Source organism: Syngnathus scovelli, chromosome 11, assembly GCF_024217435.2.
Source record: "Syngnathus scovelli strain Florida chromosome 11, RoL_Ssco_1.2, whole genome shotgun sequence".
Taxonomy (NCBI): Eukaryota; Metazoa; Chordata; class Actinopteri; order Syngnathiformes; family Syngnathidae; genus Syngnathus; species Syngnathus scovelli.
The window spans coordinates 3,416,995-3,434,570 of NC_090857.1; the positions used below are offsets into that span (position 1 = coordinate 3,416,995).

General features: G+C 43.1%; 2 protein-coding genes across 4 annotated transcripts in view; one reads left to right on the top strand and one right to left on the bottom strand.

Annotated features, from left to right (window-relative positions):
* pdzrn3b (PDZ domain containing RING finger 3b) overlaps positions 1-11,374 on the top strand; it is a 45,853-nt gene extending 34,479 nt beyond the window's left edge. For 2 of the 3 annotated variants that reach the window (XM_049733754.2, XM_049733755.2), the window contains 7 exons: positions 7,082-7,338; positions 7,926-8,013; positions 8,396-8,494; positions 8,583-8,645; positions 8,728-8,829; positions 8,937-9,053; positions 9,199-11,374. In XM_049733754.2, coding sequence (XP_049589711.1) covers positions 7,082-7,338; positions 7,926-8,013; positions 8,396-8,494; positions 8,583-8,645; positions 8,728-8,829; positions 8,937-9,053; positions 9,199-10,683 — 2,211 coding nt within the window. In that variant the 3' untranslated portion in view covers positions 10,684-11,374. Of the gene's footprint in view, positions 1-2,381; positions 3,671-7,081; positions 7,339-7,925; positions 8,014-8,395; positions 8,495-8,582; positions 8,646-8,727; positions 8,830-8,936; positions 9,054-9,198 lie in introns of those variants that run through there. The other variant, XM_049733756.2, reaches the window with a different exon arrangement.
* Positions 11,375-13,369: 1,995 nt separating this feature from the next.
* On the bottom strand, positions 13,370-17,205 carry ppp4r2b (protein phosphatase 4, regulatory subunit 2b). The gene is made up of 9 exons (XM_049733768.2): positions 17,051-17,205; positions 16,364-16,445; positions 16,098-16,268; positions 15,777-15,870; positions 15,661-15,698; positions 15,506-15,580; positions 15,265-15,411; positions 14,884-15,188; positions 13,370-14,801 (listed from the first exon to the last, which is right to left on the bottom strand). The coding sequence occupies exons 1-9, from the start codon at positions 17,082-17,084 to the stop codon at positions 14,413-14,415; spliced, it is 1,335 nt and encodes a 444-aa protein (XP_049589725.1). The 5' UTR covers positions 17,085-17,205; the 3' UTR covers positions 13,370-14,412.
* Between the last annotated feature and the right edge of the window lie 371 nt (positions 17,206-17,576).

Consider the following 17,576-nt stretch of genomic DNA (forward strand, 5'->3'; position numbering starts at 1 on the left):
GGTCCACCTTTGCTCATCAAGCCGCTCCCACGTCTTCCAATCAGATCCCTCGGCCACTTTACTTTCCCAAGTGTGCCTTGTTGTCTCGTCACTTGGCTTGTATTTAGGTCCCTGCCTCCTTTCAGTCTGTTTGACCGGTTGCTTCTGTGTGTTGTTCTTGTCAGTTGTCACCCATGTTGATAGGAGTTGCGTCTCAATGCTTGTCTTGTTTTTTTATGTGTGTCAAAAATTTGGGAGAGTCTAGTTTGTTGGTGTGTTTCTGTTCAGCAATCAATTCCTCAAAAACTAAATAATTCAAACGTGCAAAATATGTTCATAAGATCTCCACTTGCAAATGAAGTTTAACTTGTTTGCCATTTACTCTACTTTCAGCTACTAAATGGTCGAAATGCCAAACTGCCAAATGTGATAAATAAGTCTTGCACATTACGTCTACAAAAATAGATCCATAGTCATTATGATTTTTTAATATGGAGCCAGTTTTCGGTTTCCTTTCTTTCACTTTATCAGTTTCTGATCATCCTGCTGTCTGGACAGTGTATTAAGTATAGGGTGGAACTGAAGAGACCTAATTCCCTCTTTTTTTTTTTTTTTATCAGTTACAGCCATCGGTGTCCTATGTCTACCACCTCATCCCCTTCTGCGTACTTTTTCACCACATCCTGTAAAGTCCACAATGAAAAAAAAAAAAACGCTTATCGTGATTGCGGATGTTTAAGTTCAGCAACGTGGAGCTATTGGATTTTTCCACAAGGCTGACAGAATTACTGAGGTCAGGTTATGCAAATTCCACAGATGTGCAGTCATTAATCTTGTGCTTTGTGGAAAAAGATGATTATTTATTTGTGACCCCCCCTCTGCACTCACCTTTGGTAAAATGTGAGGCAAACGACCGCTTGGCTCACTGGTGTTTAAATTTGTCATGAATTAAATATTTATTGGTTTTGTGCTATTGCTGACTACTCCGTTATTGTTGTATGCAGTGCCTGTATAACAAATCCAATCTTAATCCGAAACCATTTAAGCCTGAGCATATGCTGGCATGCATAAAATGTAGCAATAACACTCATTTATCTTGTTCTGTTTAATCCAATCACCGGTGCCAGTTTGGCACAATAAAAAGCTTATTGTTTAATTAAAAAAGCAAATGAAAGGTGGTGAAAATTGGTATCTGAAAATACAGATAAATGTGTGAGGTAACTATCACTGTCTAAAGCTATTAATTAGAGAATGTTTATATTTTTACCTACAAAATCAAACATCGATGAGGTTAAAATATGTATTAAAAAAATCCATCCCATTTATCATATCCACATTTATCAACACTGATTTTTCTGATTTGCATCATACTTTTTACTTAACATAAAAGACGAGATTTCCAACCAAGTGTTGTGAAATCATACAAAGATGAGCGCCACCTGATCCCACAGTCAAAGCAAATCCATGGCTACTAAACCAGGCCCTGTGGGACACTGACCCAAGAGCCAACATGACTTTGAATGATCCGGATCAAATGCTCTGGAGAACCACAACATCGTAGAAAACTTTTAATGCGCTCAAGTGTAAAGTGTTAATGTTTCTGATAACTCCCCATGCTACATTTTTTCTTTATTATTGTTTGGTCTCTCCTACTGAGATAAAAATCCTCTTTGATACCGAGTCTGCGTCTAGACCAGTAATGAATAAAACGTGCCGTGAATGAGCAGCAGCATGTTTGTTTAACCTGCGCAGCATGGACCAAAAAAGTCTTGTCACCGGAGAAATCTGTAAATATACTAAGCAGACTCCGAATGAAATGTCTGAACACAATAAAGGACAGTGTGGATTTAATTCACCCGCCGTTTGTTCTTGAAAAGATCCTCACTTGACTTTCTTTGTCCGTCCTGTTTTGCTGCAGATTACTTTTTAATATGCACATTTTTGTGCAGCTGTAGCGTAACACCCTTAGCGCACTTGTTCATATCAGAGCGTTGTCTCCGTTCCAAATGGGATCATCTCAGTGTGAAAGAAAGATTAGTAGGACGAGAGCGCCAGCTACAACTCTCCGTTGATCCCAGCCCCGGGCGCAACAGTACCACTAATGTGAGCATAGAATTGCTTTTCATGGTGCACTGGATGAAAGTTTTAGCCGTGCACCCGCACAAGCGAGTCCTCCACTAATTAAGAATGATTGTAAAATTCACACCGATACCTTATAGTTTGCCCTTGGCAACTTTTTGTCGGTCCTAAGTGAAGATTTCTGTCCAAAAAAATACAAGTGTTTTATTTTCCCATCCCTACAAGTCTATTCTTGCAATTGATTGGCTAAAGAATAAATTAAAACCATCCATCCTGTATGATTAACAATGTTGATTGTTTTATTAACATGACCAAAATCTTCACATCCCCATCCATTGCTATATGAATTCAAACATGACTAGGAATCGCTGCGGTTGTCTCTACTGCATATTTATCTCTGGTTGGCAAAATAGAACCGTGGGGAAACCGCAGGACCGATGCCAGGGCTGGCTTATGCAGCCAGACGAGTCGTCCCCACTCACGGTGTCGGACAGCGTGTCACAACACATTGGATGCTCCACTGGGTGAAGTTTGACTGGCTAAGCTGGAGAGCTCCAACAGCAATATTTATCTGATTTATTTGGTTCCCCTGGCGTTGGATTCATGTTGATAGAAAATGCACAGAGAATGAATTGTTTGTTTTTGATGGATTAGTGTGGTAGAATCCACAATCCACCGTGTGGGCCTATTTTATTTTCCGAGTAAACACTAACAGGGAAGAGGTCCATGCATGTTCTCTAACCCATTGGCAGAGGTATGAACTGTATCCTGAGAAAGCACAATGGCTTCAAGATCAAATACAAAAACTAATATTATAAAAAGGTACATTTTTGCGTCATAATAAGAGGATTTAAAACAATACTTGTCATGTTGTGGATTTGTGGTTGGAGTCCAACAGTGTTGTGACACTTTGCTGAACATTGTTGTTTTTTAAACATTGTTGGAATTAAATACACTGGTTAGATTATGATATTAGAAATACATTTCAGCATTATTTAGTACAGTTGTGCAACTATAATAAACTAAGTCTATAATTTCTCAAAGCTAAGTAATTCCTCTCTTGTATTGAATCTTTTAAACCTGTGGTGAATTTTCAGTCATAAAAAATGCACAGTTGCCATCGCTAATATTTGTCAGTGTCAAACATGTCTGTTGCAAAAGTGGTCATGCCATGATATATGTAAACCCTCATCACACGAATTGGACGGCCATCCGCTTAAATGATTGGACACGAGCCCCAAGCCGTAAGTTAGCCTTCGTCATGAATCTAAAATGAGCGACTGTTGAATAAACATGAGGAGGCGTATATAGCCCAACGCTGGCTCCGGCCACTGGTAGTTCAGCAGAGGGCTGAGAGGGAGCATGTGAGGTGAGGTGAGGGGAGGGGGAGTGTGTGAGAGACAGAGGGGTGAGACAGCCACAAGCTGGGAGACTACAGCCTTGTCAGTCAAACAGAGAGGGAATCATTCCAAAAGGAGGAGGAAGATACCTCCACTGCCCGAACGGCCGCAGGGGGAGCCTGCACGGTGTGAGCTCCTCCACCATGGGATGCAGTCTCTGCACCCTGCAGAAGCCGGAGGAACATTATAAACTCCTCTATGAAGTCTGCCAGGTACTGTAACCAAGCTTATTCAGTGAGAGCTTGAAAGGTCGCATAAGTTGCTTCTTTGCAGTTTGGTTTTGACACCAGCCCGAAGCAGTAACTTGTTAAACGGGTCGCAAAAATCAAGTGGAGTTGCTGTCGCAGCTGAGCAGCCTGAACTCTGGCTCCAGGGGTCACTGTGAGGTGGCGTGCTTTGCTTAAAGGGAGAGGATGATGAAGAGGTGACAGCTCTCTCAATGTGTCTGCTAGTGTGCACCCACCTCCTCATTGTCACTCCACTGCTGAGTCGGCGTGTTCTGCTTTTAACCCCGGGTTGACTTTTACTTAAGTTTATATTTAACACCAGGCTGCTTGTTTTGTTTTTTTTTTGCCTGCAATGAAACTTGTCGGTGTATTTTTTAACAAAGTCCCTGAGCACAAGCTTTAACATATGTCCTCCACCTGTCATTTATTTATAATGACATAAATTTTGGGGTAAACAAGGGCATGACTTTAATGTGTCCTAAAAGTGTTCAGTATCTTTAACCTTGTTGCCTAGGCAACGGATAGCATATCGGCTGATATTGCTGAAAGCAAAGTGCTTATTTTTGTGTACACGGGGACTCCAGTCCAAATATTATCAAGCTCTATTAAATAGTGCTCACAGCGTTCAAGGGAACTGTTTTCCCTTTTCATAATGACCATAAAAACTCCGAGCCTTATCGCGCAGCGGGGCTCCTTTTTAAACTTGACCCTTCTGGCAGCAGGGAAGCCCTCTGTTCTCTCTTCAAAGCACAAGGTAAGTGCCATGTGGAGATGTAAGTTCAGCCGCTTTGTCAGGGACTTTGCGGTGCAGGTCTTAGAAACTCAGTCTGACAGTCCAAGTGATCTTAATTTATCCAAAAGCACCCTGTCATGGCTGTGGCGCCGTGCCGAGGACCCCGGAGCTTAATTAGAGCCCTCGGTACAAGATGTCTACTGAGGTTCTGATCCACCCTTAAGTGAGTCCGACTATTGTTTGTCTGCTAAGTCTTTTTCTTTCTTCTCAAATCTACGCAGCCAACTCCCATGCTCCCCATTTTTAACCAGAAACGATTGATCTGCCTCCTATTTGCGGCTTCCCAGGTGCCAGTGCCTAATTATCTGCATTTCTGAGTGAAAGTCGACAAAGATGTCTTCCCAAGAAGCCACTTTGCCAGATGATCTCAGTGTGACTTCTTTTTTTGCTTGGCAAACGTCTCAGTTTGTACAAGTCACGGTCAACCATCTGCCTGGCTTGCCCCGCCACCAGACAGCACTGCCATCAAAGCGGCTACCAAAACACACACGACTCCGTAATGAGGCTTGACACCGACGGTGTCGAGTGACAAAGACGGGATCGTAAGCCTCGACACTGCGCTTCTGAAGCCTGACACGGTGGGCTTTTAATAACAGCTCACATCAGCCCCGTTGTGCCGTCGCATCTGTTAAACGTTGGAGCAGGTGGCTGTTGCCGCAGGGGAGCGCTCATGGGATTCCGTCGACTCGGTTTGTCCAGCGCAAATGATATCAAGAATTACAGAATTGACGAGTTTTTCTTCTTTAGTCACAGGAGCTGGAATTGTTTAGAGTAGACATTTAAAACCTGATCATTTCTTGAAGCACAGATTAGGAAGATCCGCATCTGTTTATTGTGATACGAATTGCTTGGAATCATTACCTCGGTCAAATCAGATCTAATTAGGGCCATTTAGAAAACCTCAGGTTTCCATAGAAACTTGTTTAGGATACACACCTTGACATACCCGTACATATACTTTAGTGCATTCCACTGAGATTTACAAGAGTAAGAGAGAAATACATGTCTGGATCTTTCCGAGCCAGTCGAACGATGCGGCGCTCGTATCAGCGACCCCGTTGACAATTAGTTTTCGTGGTGTTAAATTTCATCTAGCCACAGTTTACCGTACTGGGCCAACCCATCAGACTCCCACCTCGTCGACAAATGTTATTCTGTACCCCCCCACCAACACGCTGGGGTTTCCAAGTGTGCTAGATGGATACCAGTCTGGTGAAAAGAGGTCCAAACCACAGCTGTGTGGATTCCTCACTGACCACAAACAAAACAGACGTGATTTAGAACTAATTAGTATTCCTTTAAGTAATGCTTTTCTCTTGTCATTAAATGGATTTAACAGAGACCTCTCTCAGAGGATCCACCGGGGCTTGTCAAAGTCAGTTCTGCATGACAGTCACGGTTCGTTATGTCAACACGAACAATGACTCAAGTTCATCCGCTAAAGCAAATTGGACCCGGGATTAACAGAAGGACAAAACATTTGACTTTGCATGTTTTTGTTTTAAAAGTGGATTTTCAAGATGTTCAACTTCAACCTCTGTAAATGACATAGTCTGAGATCCCCCCAGTGACGGAGTGTTGTGTGTTTTTTCCCAGTGTGCCGCAAAGGGCCACTCGGTGTCAGAGGTGAGAGTAGTGAATAGAGGCTGTGGGGACCCCCTCCACAGCTGGGAGGAGACTTCCCCCAATGGAGAGCACTGGAGCAGAATGCTCTGGGTTTAACAGAAGAAGGGGGCTAAAGGCTTTGTCTCCGGTTCACTGCTTTCAAGTCGCCCCGGGATTCCTGGCAACCAGGTTGACTGCTGGAAACGACACGCAGCATGAAGAAAACACAAAGAAGCTTGTATTTCTCAGATGATGTGCAACACCGTGGCTCGCTGTGAGGCGCAAATGACTATTACAAATATTGTCTGATTCAGGGTTTATGTATTGCAAAACAACAGCTGAATATTTTTGCATGTTTGGTACATTTGTGTTCAGTGATATGTTAGCGTTAAAAATGTTAGCGATGTTTTGACGTTGAGGAATTAGACGTTTAAGTCTGTGTGAGATGATCCAATTATCCTTGAAGCTCGGGATTAACATTAATCCGTGTTGCTTGTTGGTTGGCACATATCCTCTCCCTGATTACTTGTGTTAGATTCCTCATTCCTCTTAAGGCTTAAACATGCACAAAAGCAAAGGGGTTTGTGTTTGCCCTTCACAGAAAAATAAATATTCTGTTATTATTCCAGAAATGTTTCATCCTCATAAAGTGACATGCAAGAGATAGTGAACGGCAGATTTATGGGCCTTGAAGATTTATGGTAAACCAATTGACCTGAAGCATCACATCCTTTTGCTCGAAAGTAACCAAACTCTAAGGATGTTTGTTCGGTATTTGACATGAATACAAGTTTGCAATTTGTTCAGATTTTGAGGCTCACGTTTTATGGCCCCGATATTGATTGTTGAAGAGTCAGTGGTTCACATTGCCAGTCAACTTAGATGGGCTTCAGCTTCCCCGTGAACATAACCAAGATACATGTTGAAGATGGATAAATTATTTCTTGTGCTACTTCAATGGGGATTTTGATTTTCTGTCCTCACCTCTCTCTTCTCAGGTCAATGGCAGAGACCTCTCAAAAGCCACCCATGACCAAGCAGTGGAGGCTTTCCGTACAGCCAAGGATCCCATTATGGTCCAAGTTTTGCGCCGGGCCCCTCTGCCCAAACTGGTCTCTTCCCCCACCGCTGACAATCACCTGACAGATATCAGCACCCAGACTGAAATCACCCTTCAACACATCATGCCGCTTGCCAATTTGCCAGCAACTTCACCGCCCGGGACTGTGCTCCAAGAGTACCTCCTTGCCGAGGAGTAAGCATAGACCAACTAATAATTCATCTTTGATTCATCATTCAGCTTTTAAATAATGAATGGTATTTCACTACATCTTCATCATCCACGTTCTTTCTCTATTTTGGCCAGAGAAATAACGGCGGCGTTATGTTTAGCAGGAGGGAAATTGCTCCGACACAGATAAACCTTTCACGCCTGCAGTTAATTGGGAGCATGACACCTCATTGCAATTCTGTGATCACACAAGATGGTGTTTTACGCTTGCGTACCTGTCGCAGGAGCCGACAACTCCCACAGGGCACACAAGCAAATTAAACTGAGAGTTGCTAGTGGATATTTGCATATTGCTTTTGTTTTTTTTTCTGTGTCTGCCATTTAAACTTAGAGAGTGTGGCTGAAATTTCCTCTCGTGGACAGAAGCCATCCGCCAAAATTAATACATTTCATTTCTTTAATTGATATCCTCATCAAATTAATCATAGAGCATGTTAATTTGGCTTCTGGGTAGCAATTCAGTTGAAAATTTCTCTAGGGTATGGAGATAAAGTTCATTTTACTTTTCAAGTATTCCCGTTTTAAATGTGTCCTTCATTCTGACTTATCAGGCGTCCTTCTGGCCATGAGTACTTTGACCCCAATGATTTCCTGGATGGGATTAATCACGACATAGAACGTGAAGAGTTAGAATATGAGGTAAGTAAGAATTACTTTCCCTCTCTTTTGAATGCATAATGTCTAAAACACATGAGCGACTGGTCTTACAACAGTTTTGGGGGTTGAACTTTCACAGATGTGTGTCCTTCCCCGTATAACAAAGCTACCGTATTTTCCGCACTATAAGGCGCACCTAAAAACCTCCAATTTTCTCAAAAGCCGACAGTGTCTGCTGGTCACTGCATTATTTCTCATTCTGTCAGGGCCTCTTAGAAATGAAATAGTGATTGATACGTTATTCCTCAGTGATTTCATTTCAGATTCGACCGCCATTCCAAACAAATTATTTATTCATCCCCCAAAAAATGAATGTGTCTGTGAAGATATTTGACACAAAGATGTGCTGTATGTGTCTCAACAGGAGGTGGATCTATACAGAGCCAACATTCAAGACAAGCTAGGCTTGACCATCTGTTACAGGACTGACGATGAGGATGAAGCTGGGATCTACATTAGTGAGGTATACTTAGATTATTCTAAATGGTTGTTTGTCAATATGGGTCCAGCGATTGTGAGGTTACGGGATATGTTTTTCATGGGTTCTTTAGATTGATCCAAACAGCATTGCCGCTCAAGATGGCAGAATTCGAGAAGGTGATAAAATCGTCCAGGTGAGAGCTCACGTTCTAGGCTTATTCGTGTTTGGCATCTCTGGCAGATGCTTTGAATTGAATTGCTTTTGTTTCCCTGAAGATCAATGGCATCGAGATCCAAAACCGTGAAGATGCAGTCGTGCTTCTGACCAGTGAAGGCAACCAGAATATATCTCTATTAGTTGCCAGACCACAGATCCAGGTATTAAGGACGTTTTGGTCTTTGAAGACCATTTAGTCGATTTCTGAACCAAAGTTGTGCATCTGATGAATGTTTACATTTGGTAACGTCTCCCTACTTTGATTCAGCTGGATGAGGGCTGGCTGGATGACGACAGGAATGACTTCCTGGATGAGCTCCACATGGACATGCTGGAGCAGCAGCACCATCAGGCCATGCAGTTCACTGCCAGCATGCTGCAGCAGGTGCTTCGGTCACACACACAGACTTAGTGTGAAGATTGATTAATCAGCAATATGATCTACACGCATTTTTTACTTGGCTAGAGCCAACCAGAACTAAACGGTGCAGATGTTCGATTTTCAACTGACATAGGTGTGATTTTTGCAGAAGAAGCATGAGGAAGATGGCGGCACCACTGACACAGCCACACTTCTCTCCAATCACCACGAAAAGGACAGCGGAGTCGGCCGTACCGACGAGAGCACACGCAACGATGAGAGTTCCGAGCAGGAGAACATGGCTGACGACCACACAACAGCATCTAACACTCTGAGCAGCTGCAGGAAGCTCGCCTACAGCCAGGACACCCTTGGCAGCGCCGACCTGCCTTTCAGCGGCGAGTCGTTCATCTCAGCAGACTACGCCGACACCGACTTTCTCGGTATCCCCGCGGATGAATGCGAGCGCTTCCGAGAACTCCTAGAGCTCAAGTGCCAAATGAGGAATGGAGGAATCCAGGGCTTGTATAGCCAAGGTGGCGGGGCAGAAGGTCAAGACCAAGAGGTCGTGGACAAAGAGCTGGAGCTTCTCAATGAGGAGCTGCGTAACATCGAGCTGGAGTGCCTTAATATCGTCCGTGCCCACAAGATGCAGCAGCTTCGGGAGCAGTGTCGCGAATCCTGGATGCTCCACAACAGCGGCTTCCGGAACTACAACACGAGCATAGACGCACGGCGCCATGAGCTCTCGGACATTACGGAGATGCCGGAGAAATCTGACAAAGACAGCTCCAGTGCCTACAATACCGGCGAGAGCTGCCGCAGCACCCCTCTTACGTTGGAGTTGTCGCCAGACAACTCTCTCCGTCGTGAGCCCGAGAACCAAGCTGGGCCGTCGAGCTCCAACGGTAGCGCGCCCAAATCTCTCGCGGCCCCTCTCCAAGAGGTCTGTAGGAGCAAAGCCCTTTCCAAGGATCCGGATTCCTTACAGGTAGAAAGCAAGGAGAGGAAAGTAGGAGAGGCCAGCAAACCGGCGAGGAGCTTCGCTCAGCCACGTTCTCCTTACAAGCACGCACACATCCCCGCCCACGCCCAGCACTACCAGAGCTACATGCAGCTGATCCAGCAGAAATCCGCCGTGGAGTACGCCCAAAGTCAGATGAGCCTGGTCAGTATGTGTCGAGACGCAGGTGACCCGGGCAACAAGATGGAGTGGAAGGTCAAGGTGCGTAGCGACGGTAGCCGCTACATCACCAAGCGGCCCATTCGGGACAAGCTCCTGCGGGAGCGCGCCCTGCGCATCCACGAGGAGCGCAGCGGTATGACCACGGATGACGACGCCATCAGCGAGTTGAAGATGGGCCGCTACTGGAGCAAGGAAGAGAGGAAGCAACACGCCGTTCGTTCCAAGGAGCAGAGGCAACGTCGCGAGTTCATGAAGCAAAGCCGAGCTGATTGCCTGAAGGAGCAGGTTGCCCCGGAGGACAAGAAGGAGCCCAATATTATCGAACTGAGCAACAAAAAGATGATGAAAAAGAGAAATAAGAAAATATTTGACAACTGGATGACCATCCAGGAACTGCTGACCCATGGTACCAAATCACCAGACGGCACCAAAGTTTACACCTCGCTCTTGTCCGTGACCACAGTCTAAGTTTTGCAGAGGGGGTGAGAAGGAACTAAGTCAGCGCTTCCAGTTTCGGTCCATGTGGCAAGTTGTAAATAGCAGAAAAGACTTTTGTGGAGAGTTTCCACGGCATTGCTTCAATGATTGGACTATATTTGGTTGTGGGCTGGATTAACTTTAATACCTTTTCTACCATTGTGCTTGCTCTTTTGAATAATCTCCGAAGCATACTTTTTATTAAAAGTACAACATTCATAAACAGCCAGCATTTACACAATTTTACAATATTTTTTAGTTCTTACTATACTGTATAATCAGTGTTCTTCTGCTTTGCATAGTCTTCTTTTCTGGAACCAAGTGCTTGTTTTTCCTGCAAAGTATCAAATCCTTTTTAAAAGGTCATTTGTAAATAAACGTTGGCAGAAAATGTCAGTTTTAAATATATGTTCTTATAATGGTGCTGATTTTCCAAAGTTATGACCATCAGTGACATCTGTTACATATTGTAGAGATCATCATAATATTTGTTTGTGCCTATTAGAAAAAGGCATTTCATATATTATTGACTTTGTGTTTGTTTAAGCACATGTAATAGTCACTTTTGCTTTTTTTTAGGCCTTTAGCTACTAAAGTCAATAACAGCTTGATAAATCCTTAGTTAGCCACAAAATTTGACATCCTGTAAAATGACAGAAATAAATTATTGTTTTATATATGATGAGCACGCTTGGTTGGAATTATTTGCTGGATTTGTTGAGTAAATTTGCTCGGAACTAGAATTAAACACGCAATGGACCGCTTGCAACATACATGTAAGGACTGGCCTATTTTCACGTCTTGGAATTCCACAAACTACACACTACTGTGTTTATTTGTAGTTTTATTAAAAAGCACATCCACAAGTTTTTTTTATTACCATCACAGCATTGCCTCCTCCTGTGTTGAATTTGTAATGAGGTCATGACTTAAGCTCGACTCTTTTATCACGATGACCGACCTTCCTTCGCCGAACGCTCTGCACCGTTTCCTATCTGTTGCAGTCTTCTGCACATTTAATTGAGACCAGTTAAGAGCTTGGAGTGGATCATCATCTGCTGCTGCAGCTGACTGGAATGTTATTTCACCAAGGAGATTGAAGGCATCATTGTACATGGGTAGACTTGACACACTTTTTTTTTTTATTAATAAACACACAACTACTTGATAAAACACTATTTTTGCACATTGGTCCAAATGGAAACCAAGTAGATTTTTATGTTCCTATTTGTGATCTGAGACACCGTATTTTGGCTCCGACAGGGCCAAATACTCTGTTCCTCTCTGATGTGGCCAAACAATCCATTATGATCATCATAAAGCATCTAAGGAGCCCACGTCCTCAGCTGCACAACGCTCATATACAATATTAGCACACGTACACTCAGTTGGGGTAATTGCACTTTTATTAGTCTCGTGTTCACACTTTTTACAACCTGGTGCAAAGACCAGATCATAACTCTGATAATGGCCTCTAAAAGCATTAGGCTGTTCTAAACAAGGCCCTTCAGTGCCATTACTCAGAGTGGTTGTGAGGAGGGACAGAGGAGGGGTTTATACAGAATCAGAACCACGTTGGGTAAAATGAATAATTGGACTTTATTAGTGTGTGGTCAATCTTACAGAAAAACCACAACCTGACCAATTGGTAAGATTTCATTTTGATCATTTCATGTGCAAATATATTTGGCATTCCTACAAATTCAGTAGTGAAATAGAAATTGTGCTTATTATTGCAAATGGGTACATGCATTTTCAGCTGTTGATGTTTAAATGTGTATTTAATGTGTAAATAATATTGTCTACTCATGAAATTACTGCCGTTGTGATAATATTTCCTGATTCTGTTTTTTTTTTCCTGCACAGAAAGTGTTAAAAAATAAGGTTGTATTTCAAATTTCTTTGTGGATTGCTTTCCAAGGAAGATCATTCGGAGGCACACCGATTGTCACAACACTGGCAAGAAGAACGAGGACTATTTGGAGTTTGATTACAGGTAGTGCTTCTTAGTCAGGCTTGGAAACTACACAGCGCCCTCTTTTGGATGACACAGGGATTGGCCCGTCTGAAAGCAAACCGGTATAATCTCACTACGGGCATATGAGAGCGATTTGCAATTAAATCAAATGTAATCTTAATACAAGTGTTTTCTTTTTATTTTAATCGTGTCACCATATCCAATGGCAAAGTTTACACTTCAATAATTAAGATGCACTTATGTGACCTTAGGGCAATTTTTAAATTCTCATGTTGAGGAAAGGGGGGGGGGGGGGGGGTGTACCTGTCTAATGAAAGTTCTGTCCAAAGTTCATTTGGTGTCAAGCTGATTTTAATATACCCCTGACCTCTGCAGGTATCCCTGGAAACAACGCCCCGTGTATTCTAACTGTAGCTTGTAATAATGTCCTTTTTCTTTTTTTCCTCAGAGGTCAAAAGAAATTATTCTTCACTTTATTGGACTTTCTGCTGTGTTTGAATTCCCACCAGCATATCTCCAAAACTCCTGATTTGCTTCATTCAGTGGTGAGTTGTGTTGAGACGAGCCCGTAACTAGCTCTTTGATTCCTTGAATCTCTTTTTGTTGAAGCCAAGTCTTAAAGTGAATGTAATTTTTGGTTGTGCATGCTAGTGTATGCAAAGTTGACATTCATGAAGCGAAAGAAAAAAATGATAAATATGATTTGGACCAACACAGAAAAATGTTAACATTTATTGCTGCTTCTGAATACCCCATTTGAAAGCAAAAGCATTCAGAGTATACACAGAAATTATACAATTATATATGGTTCCACAAAGGCAGTGAACACATACTGTATTACAATCTACAAAAATCTACTTTACAGAAATTGAAAATCCTAAATATCAAAAAGTACAGCTGCAGAAAGAGGTGGAGAACTGCAACCGGCGACTGCTTTGAAATCAGTCGGTGAAACAAATGTGACATCACAATAGAAAGAAAGCGGACGTCATCTTTGTAATTACAGCTGGTTTTGGAAACTACAACCGGCAGACAAAACAAAAACAAAGTCCGAAAATAATCAATAGGACTGAAATGATCATATAAATATCGGTGACTATGCATTCACGTGCCATTTTCCAGAGGACTCCGCAATGTAGCATCTGATCGTATAATCCTGTGAGATTGGTAGTGTATCAAGCAAAAATTAGTTTTCAATCATGGCACACACCGTGAAAAGATTCATCCCGTTTCGCAAGGATGGAGAGAAGTGAATTCAAAAAAAGACATGGCGGGGGATTGGGATCAGGTTAATGCGCAACTCCAGCACCTTTGCAAAGAAAACCGCCAGCCGTATTAGCTGACTCACGTCAACTGGCGCATCGTGTCAATCCTGCCTTAAATGGAATGGGTGGCACCAAAAAGAAAATGACCATCGCAGCCCACGAAAACTAATATAAAAAAAAAAAAAAAAAAACTCCAACTGTGAAAAAGGCCGCTGAAAGCAAAAAAGGATTACTAACATATTCCAGTTAAAAAAAAAAAGGGATAAAAAGTTCATATCAGTATATAGTTTGATCACATCAATGCCAGGTAGCCATTTTGGAGGCACGTCGCAGAGCGGACGAGGTGTTTGTGTACGAGGTGAAGTTATCCTCATTCCCAGTGACAGTCAAGCTGGATTCAAGGACAAGCTGGTTTGTGGCGTCACATGACTGCAGGGTGGAGGGAGAGAGAGAGAGGGGGTGGGGGGGTCTTTCAGTCTAGTCCTGCTCCATGGGCTCGTCAGCAGCTCCAGGGTCCACACAGGCGCTTTCCATGGCGCCCTCTGTAGTTGGCTCGTTGGTACTACTGGATGGAGTGGGCGCGACATCTTCATGGGCCCCTTCTACACTCTCGTCGGTGCTACAACTGCTACTATTGCTGCCGCTGGTGCTACTACAGCTACTGCTGACTGGGTCACCGTGACTGTCCTCGCTGTCCGCACTGGTCTCTGGGCTGGTGGCATCGCAAGCAGATGCCGAGTGCTCCGTTTGATCCATGTCGGTGACTTCGCGCTGCGATCCGCACCCCGCCACCACCTCCCTTTCAGCCTGCTTTCCATCCGGGCTGGAGTCTGGACATGCTTCAGCCTGAGTGCTGCTTGTTGGTTCTGTAACGGTGAGACAATGCGCAGTGAGTATCAAAGATGTATCCATTTAGGGGAACTATGTAAAAATCATTGAAACACAAACCTTGGTCTTCAACGGCTGTAGCACCGCAAGAGGTTTCCTTGAAAGTGACTTTCTCAACTTGGTCTTGGACCATAGCTTCTGCTTCTTTGGAGAGGCAAGTGGCATTTAAGGGCTTTGGCGTTTCCACTTCCTGCTCTTCTTCCACATACTCTTCATCCTCTTCATCTTCCTCCTCCTCATCCTCCTCCTCCTCACCAAACTTAAGTCTCTTCACCTCCAACTGCTCAGATTCCATGTCCTCTTCTGTATCTGAATGTTTGTTCTTTACCGTACTCCCCGGGCTATCTCCCAAGGCTGACACCTCACTAAAGCAAAAGGTTAGATAACGGTATGGATTTAAGCAAGGAGCCAGGGGATTGTATTGCACACATTCAGACGTACCTTCCAGAAACATCTTTAACACTTTCTTGGTCCGTTTGGAGGTCTTTGTTTTCTGTGCTGTCGGGCAGGCCGTTAGCTGCAAGGGAGTTGGCTAGCGATAACTTTGGTCGGTTGAGCGGCCGTGGAGTTCCCGGACCGTTTATTTTTCTAAAAATACCAAAAGGACAGGAATACAATGCTATTGACTACCGTAATTACGATACATTAAAACTGCGCTAAGGAGAAAGGTCTTGAGCCCAACCTCTCTGTGAAGGAAGCAGTGTTCCCAGGAAGCATTACTCCATTCATTCTATTGACGGCACTGCATCCGTTTTTTCTGCAAGCAAACGGGCAACACTCAAGTCACAACAACGTTAGGTTTCACAACATTTTGCGCTTTTGATGGCTAATTCTTACTCTGACGTTGGATGAACACAGCTCACCACCATTACGTTCTAGATGAAAATAAAGTCAGTTAGTCAGACTTAGTTTCCAGTAAAGGAGCAAAAATTATTCCCATGTTTAACACTGACCTTCTCCACACCCCGAAGAAATTTATCCGTTCCTTTGTAGTTCTTCTTGGGTTCTGTGAGTAACTCACACAAGCGTTGTATGGTGAATGGAATTCTGGAATGAGGAAAACAACAAATGACAACCTTCCGGTGCATTTCTTGAGTCTCAAGTACTCAACACTGAGAATGCAGGTGCATTAGTTGACACATTTTATTATATTATTCTGAAAAATATCCATTTCACACACCCTGTCCTTCTTACTGCATTACAAAGGTATTGGATCAGAACTTGGCATTGTCGGAAATCTGAATTGTGTAATACCACATTAAATGGCTACCTACCCATTATATCCGTCAACAATCTTCAGGATTCTCTCTTTCATGTCATCAAATGGAATTGACTCCACATTGGGATTAGCGGGGCCTCTTTGCTCAGGAGCTGAGGCTCTGAAATCATCCATGACCTTTTCTAATTTAAAAAGAAAGTAGTTCTTAAACTGAGACCATTGGACCCTAGAGGGAAGGGGGGAAAGTAGCTTTAGACACTGGTGACAAAGTATAATAAGCATCTTGTATGTATTACAGAGAAGAATGTAATGTTCTTTTACATGGTTTCTCCAGTCTTGGCGATGTGACATAAAAACTGTTCCAATATAGGACATGGCTCCCTTTTCGTTTTCTTCTCAAAGTCTGAAGAAAGACAGGGAGATTACAATTACTATAAATATACGTCACAAAACGGAAAATGCCCTTCAATATCCATAGCCGGTGATTATTAGGTAATTACTAATCATTCATACGTAACACGGACAATATTCTGCCGCTTTTGGAACGTAAATGTTATTGATGATGTGTTCAACTGTTTTTTAAAATAGTGCTTAGGTACATGTCGTACTAAGTGGATGACATACAGTTCGAGCTAGCTCATTAGCTTAACTTAAATGCTCAAACAGCGTAGCCGGCAAACGACTGTTGAATAACTTCATCTTGGCTTGGCTTTCTTTTTTATTTTTAGTATACAAGTTTTGAGCCACCGACAGAACGGCATTCGAACTGGTGGGTAAACTAAAAGCAAATATTACAGTGAGTTTTCCTGAGCAATCGCCAAAGAGCGAACCATTAATTTTCGTGGAACGGCTTCAAATGTTAGCTAGTGACGAGCAGCGGCTAGCCAGCGACATTAGCCTGTGCGCTCCAATCACTTTGTCGTTCGTTCAGCCAGACGAACATCACACGAGCACACGGATAGCAAAGCCCCGGCGACTATGAAAATATCCTCGAGCAACCAAACAAACCTATGAGCGCCTCTTGAAGCGAGTCAATTTCCATCACGCCGTTGCCCTCTGTCAGTCCAGTGGATGTGAGAAGCAGACTGGCAGCGAGCTGCTAGCTAGTGCTAAGCTAACATTGAGCAAGCGAGGGGGAGGGAGGGAGGAAGCATATTAATATGGCGCCGTGAGGTCACTGCCTGAAAAACGCAAGTGAAAGGCAACCAGACTAAAATTAAATACAAATTAAGCGTGGGGTTGTCAATCATGCTAATACACACAAACTAAACCAATGACGCATCAACAAATGTCTTTGACGACAATTACGTAATTTATGCTAGTTTGTATACAAATTTGTTGTATACATATACAAACGTTGGCTGTATTCAGTCATCTACAGTTTAAACCCAGTGTATTAGTAATACCACTTTTAACCTGTTAATCCATACATTATTCATCTGTCTATTGATAAACTGCGTACGCTTAAAAAAGTATACTGCAAAATAGAATAAAACAAATTGATGCATCAAACAAAGATGGTCTCACCTATTAT